This window comes from Rutidosis leptorrhynchoides, chromosome 4 (genome assembly GCF_046630445.1).
Source record: "Rutidosis leptorrhynchoides isolate AG116_Rl617_1_P2 chromosome 4, CSIRO_AGI_Rlap_v1, whole genome shotgun sequence".
Taxonomy (NCBI): Eukaryota; Viridiplantae; Streptophyta; class Magnoliopsida; order Asterales; family Asteraceae; genus Rutidosis; species Rutidosis leptorrhynchoides.
The window spans coordinates 467897681-467903507 of NC_092336.1; the positions used below are offsets into that span (position 1 = coordinate 467897681).

Consider the following 5827-nt stretch of genomic DNA (forward strand, 5'->3'; position numbering starts at 1 on the left):
CAAAATTACGCCATTGGTCCGGTGGTTTGCTTCAAATTGCGACTTAAACTTTTTTCTCGACGTGGTTGGTCATTGTACTTTGAGAATTCAATGCGCTTGGTCCCGGAGACTAACGGAAGTTGCAAGCAAAAGTTTTTGTATAATCTCGAAAGTTGTAGGTTATAAAGTAGTATGAATATACTTATACATATATAAAAATAAATAAACTATATTTTTTTTGACTAAAAATACGATATCATATAACCAAATTTTTTCATCAATCGGTAAATAAACTATACATGACATCCATGTCCATATGCATTAATGAGAGGCAGATTATATATGATGCTCACTGATAAAAGAAATTAAATTGCTTGATACATTAAAAACGCAAACACGGTACACAATCACAACAATCTCCATATTTCAACATCAAATTAGTGCATAAATACCACAAAATGACATAGTATGTCACTGCTTCTTAGATATTAATGGGTTTATCATAAGTAGCCATGGCAGCCTCCTTCAAAGCCTCACTCAAAGTAGGATGAGCATGACATGTTCTTGCTATATCTTCACTCGACGCATCATACGATATCGCTAACGCTGCTTCATGAATAAGTTCCCCCGCGTTCGACGACATTATATGAACGCCCAATATCTTATCCGTTTCCTTCTCAGCTATCACCTTCACCAGTCCTTCTGCATCATCAATCGACTTCGCTCTGCTGTTCCCGATCATTGGAAATTTTCCAACTCTGTACGCCACCCCCGATTCCTTCACCTGCTCTTCCGTTTTTCCCACCGACGCCACCTCAGGATGCGTGTACACGACACCTGGCACCTTGTCATAGTCCACGTGCCCTTCTTTTCCAGATATGAATTCTGCAACCGCAATCCCATCGTCTTCTGCCCTGTGCGCCAACATCGGTCCAGGAATGACATCACCAATGGCGTACACACCTTTCACATTTGTGGAGAACCTTCTGTCTACAGGGATTCGACCGATTTTGTCAGTTTCCACTCCAATTTTCGACAAGTCCAGTCCACTAGTGTAAGGAGTTCTACCAGCAGAAACAAGAACCACATCAGCTTCAACAACATATTGATCACCACCGGCTGATGGTTCAAGGGTTAACTTGATTACGTCAGTACTGCTGGTGTCAACCGATACCACTTTAGTTTTGAGCATGAATTTCATCTTTTGCTTCTCAAGAGAACGTTGAAACTGCCTGCGGATCTCACCGTCCATTGAAGGGACGATATCTGGAGCAAATTCAACAACGGTGACCTCGGATCCAAGTCTAGCCCATACAGAACCCATCTCCAACCCAATGTAACCTGCTCCGATTACAATCAGCTTTTTTGGGATTTGTGTTAATGCTAAAGCTCCGGTTGACGATACAATCCTTTGCTCGTCAATGGTGATTCCAGGTAGACCTTTGACATCAGACCCCGTGGCGATTATGATGTGTTTGCCTTTGATTATTGTATTGTCGCCATCGATGATGTCAACGGAGAGTTCAGAAGGAGACAGGAACTTGGCGGCGCCTTTAACGTAGGTGACTTTATTCTTCTTGAAAAGGGTTTCGACACCTTTGGTGAGATTAAAGACGGCTTTATCCTTTTGGGCCATCATGGCAGAAAGATCAACCTCCACATTATCACATTTTACACCATGATTTGCAAACTTAGTTTTGGCTTCATGATACATGTGAGAAGAATGAAGAAGTGCCTACAATAACATTCAAGTTCAAGCTATAATTAATTATTTATATACGCAAATGAAAGCATAGGTACGTAAACGGGTGAACGAATAAGGTTTTTCCTGTTTAGATTATCCGAGAAAAGATAATATTTTTTACTCAAATGTACACGGCTGGGCTCTAGTTATTGAGTCAACAGCAAGCGTCGATTTATTGGCGACTTGACTGACTCTTAGAGCCTAAATTAAATTTCAGGCAGGATTTAAAACCCATGGAAATTTGATTTTACCATTTTCATGGCGTCTTAATTTTATTTTTTATTTTATTTTATTTTTTAAAAAACTTTTTCCTACTTATTGGCCGGAGGTCCACTCGGAAGCAATCTCTCTATCCGTCGAATAGAGAGAGGGATGATTTTCTCTACTTTTGAGTGTTTTCACTCTAGGTGGAGAAATGACTTGACTTTATTCTCGGATAGGGGAAGGATTGTCTACATCTCACCTCCCCCATACACCACTTATGTGGTATTGAGTTTTGTTGTTGTTGTACTCAAATGTACACGGCCTATCCGAGTATCCTTTAACAACCAAAAAGCTCTGCGTTGAACTTCAGCCCCTCCGAGTTGGCCCGTTTTCGACCATTTTCCCTGTCACACCAAGAAATGCGTGCAGAAGTTTGAACCTGAAACCTTTTGGAAAGAACTCAGGGCCCAACCAACCGTTGGGTTATCTTGCACGCATAGGTACGTGTTGAAGCCAATGTAACAACAAGAGTAACGACTTTAATTGTGGACATAACAATTGAACTCCAGTTTCAAGATTATATCATTAGTGTATCAGTTAACAAACATTGATAGATCAAGGCAGTGTTTATTGATACTGTTGATCTACAACAACAACAAAATCCAATACTACATAAGTGGTGTTATATTGTTGGTCTATTTTATCAATTATGTTGTCTAGCTAGAAAAATCAACATCAATACAAAGACATGAGAAGTAGCTAGCAGGTTAAAAGGATGTGTGAAACAGAGATGAATACAGAATGAATGAATTAAGTATTAAGTATAATTAGTAAATATAAAATATAATAGCAGCTGGTAGCATCAAACATCAAATCAAATCAAATGTTAAATGAAATTAGAATTTGAAATGGATTATTACTAATTACAGTACTAATTAACTAACAGGAATAAGAATATAAGAATAAGAATAATACAGTACCTTTGAAGGAATACATCCAACGTTAAGGCAGGTACCACCAAGAGAACCACGTTTCTCAATACAAGTAGTTTTAAGCCCTAACTGAGCTGCTTTAATGGCGGCAACGTATCCACCTGGACCACCTCCGATCACAACAACATCATTACTTTCAGTTTCAGTTGAATAATAATTTTTGAATCTTCTTGTAAAGGATGAAAGACTAGTAGTAGTAGTAGTATCTGCAGCAGAAGCAGATAGCAAGTAGCGTAACATGTTATTACTTGACTTTCTTCTCACCATATTCATCATCGCCATCTCGATCGATCGCCTTGATCTTCTTTCTTCTCCAATATTAATATTAATAATTATTAATTATTAATTCAACTAATAATGCAATATAAATGTAATGATTCCTTTCTTAATCATTATTTTAATTATTTAATTATTTTACTATTTTAAATTTTATATATATTATATATTATTATTATTATTATATACATAAATAACGCAGCCAGCCCCGGTCTCTTCGTCTTTATGCTCCATTTATATATTATTATTACTCCCCAGTAGTATTAATTAATCAATATTCGATTGATGACTTTTCTGGTTTCGATAAAATTAGGCTGCTAACGACTGATTTATGAAGAAATGGTATTGTAAATGTGTATATTAATAAAATACGATTATTAAATTAATGGAGTTAATATATGGTATTGAAAAAATATTACTCCGTAACTATTACTTCCCTGGTCGCAGTTTAGTAGTGCACAAACAAAAATTACGGAGCGTGTATATCCATTTATTCTCCGTTTATCTATTCATATCCAAATCCCTTGAATTAAACGAGTTAATGTATATTTAATTGATTAAAAAAATATACTATAATATTTTCGAATATGCAATGAAAATAAAAACGTAGTATAGAAAAAATAAATATAACATGACATAATTAAAATCTATCAACAAAAATGTGTAATTTTTGCCGAAGGTATTACACAATTTGTTAAATTTACTATGAAATATTAATTATGAAATGTTAAATATACAATTTGAATTTGTATGTTTATTTTGTTATATATACGTGTTTTATTATAATATATCACAGTTATTTCATTATAAGATTGAAATTAAAATATAAATCTCTTTATCCGTCGAATAAAGAGAGGGGTGACTTTCTCTACTCTTGAAAGTGTTACACTCTGGGTGGAGAAATGACTTGTCTTTATTCTCGGATAGGGGAAAGATTGTCTACATATCACCTCCCCCATACACCACTCATGTGGTATTGGGTTTTGTTGTTGTTGTAAATGCATTTATAATAGTAATATGTAAGCATATATCTATATTTATGTATATGTAATTCAGGTGTTAATGGATATATCCTGTGATGATTTTGGGTGAGGACCCGTGAGGTTCTGTGATACCACTAGTTTTTCGAAATTTATCACAAATTTTTTATTTTTATTTGTATAGAACACCACTAAATATAATAATGGAACCCCAAAAATTTTTAGAGATTATAATTTGATAGTTTGAAGTATTAAAATATTTAAAATTAGCTCACTTAAAATTTTATAGTATGAGCTATCAAATATATTAAATATATAAATAAAGATTTTATAGTTTGAATTAACAAAGTATTTAAAATTAGCCCACTAAAGATTTAGCCCCCCAATTTTATGTTTGGGTTTTGGGTGCGACGCAACCCGAAACATTAAATATTTTGTGAAAGTTATCGAAGAAATTTTTTGGAACCCCATTGGGTTTTGAACCTAGAATAGTCACTGGATATATCTATGAATGAATCTTTTCATTTATGTTCATATCCATATCCATTAAGGTTCATCTATATTCGCATCCATATCTATTTAGGTTCATTCATATACATCACTATGCGGGTGAATTAGATGGATATCCAATGAATCGGGTGACCATTGTCATTCCTAATCGTATTCTATCGTGTCTAGAAGGGCATGACGTAATGTTTACCCGTGATCTGTTCGTCAATGTGGATTTCTAAACTCAAAGCGTAGTTGACCTTGTGTCCTTGACATGTCCATTTCCTGTGTCAAATTTGGCTTACCTATCATTTCTCTATGTTATTTAGAAATAATTTTATACACTAAAAGTGGTTTGTAGTATGGTCACTGTAATTTTGCACTAGGAGTAGTTGGTAACAAAATTTGGCATGGTCACTATATTCCTGTCACTGCCCACATGGATAACTCGTCTGGTCCTACTATTATTCACACAACATGAATTCCTTATTCCTCCGGTTCTTTAAATCGTAATTGGAAATTTGGAATAATAACCAGAATTCAGAGTCCTCAATAATCGTTGGGACAATCTTCAGTTGTTTGAAAATAATACGAACAGAGGAGGTAACGTAGACGGTGGAAAGCAGTGGTAAATTGGCCGCTAATCATGAATGGCCGAATACCCCTTCTCCTCAATTCAGGCCCAAAGATGTGCTGGACATCGGGTGCTTAGACCTGGCCCAAACTATTAGAATTTCATTCATTTGATAACAAATAGTACAACCAATATATAGATAGCAAAATGGGCAACCCTCGAGCCAAACAATAATTAATGGGAAATGCCAAACATCCCATAACTTCCGTTAACACAAACTTGCAGGTCAATTAACAGGAACAACCAATAATGGCAATAGTGAACTTCCTAGTGGACCACTGGACCTAGTCAGAATTTAGCGATGATGCCGCCCTTGACCTGATTTTGACCCATAACATTGGGGGATGCGACTTCTTTTCCCCAAGCTTCGTTGATACATTTTATGATTTCTAACTTGGCTCTAAACTGCAAAGTCGATTAAAGATGCTCAATAAACTTAAATGGCCAGAGAACAATGAGAAAATATAAGACATGGAGATTCTAACCCTTCAGTTATGCAGTCACGTAAAACCTTATAGCCAGGTCGTGG

General features: G+C 35.6%; 1 protein-coding gene across 1 annotated transcript; it reads right to left on the reverse strand.

Moving 5' to 3' along the window:
* Nucleotides 1-281: 281 nt before the first annotated feature.
* On the reverse strand, nucleotides 282-3328 carry LOC139844490 (dihydrolipoyl dehydrogenase, mitochondrial-like). The gene is made up of 2 exons (XM_071834714.1): nucleotides 2908-3328; nucleotides 282-1714 (listed from the first exon to the last, which is right to left on the reverse strand). The coding sequence occupies exons 1-2, from the start codon at nucleotides 3199-3201 to the stop codon at nucleotides 461-463; spliced, it is 1548 nt and encodes a 515-aa protein (XP_071690815.1). The 5' UTR covers nucleotides 3202-3328; the 3' UTR covers nucleotides 282-460.
* Between the last annotated feature and the right edge of the window lie 2499 nt (nucleotides 3329-5827).

Coding starts and splice junctions, on each gene's coding strand:
- LOC139844490 (XM_071834714.1), bottom strand. CDS start 3,201: ATGGCGATGATGAATATGGTGAGAAGAAAGTCAAGTAATAACATGTTA. Junction 1,715..2,907: donor TTGGATGTATTCCTTCAAAG/GTACTGTATTAT, acceptor ATGTTATTGTAG/GCACTTCTTCATTCTTCTCA.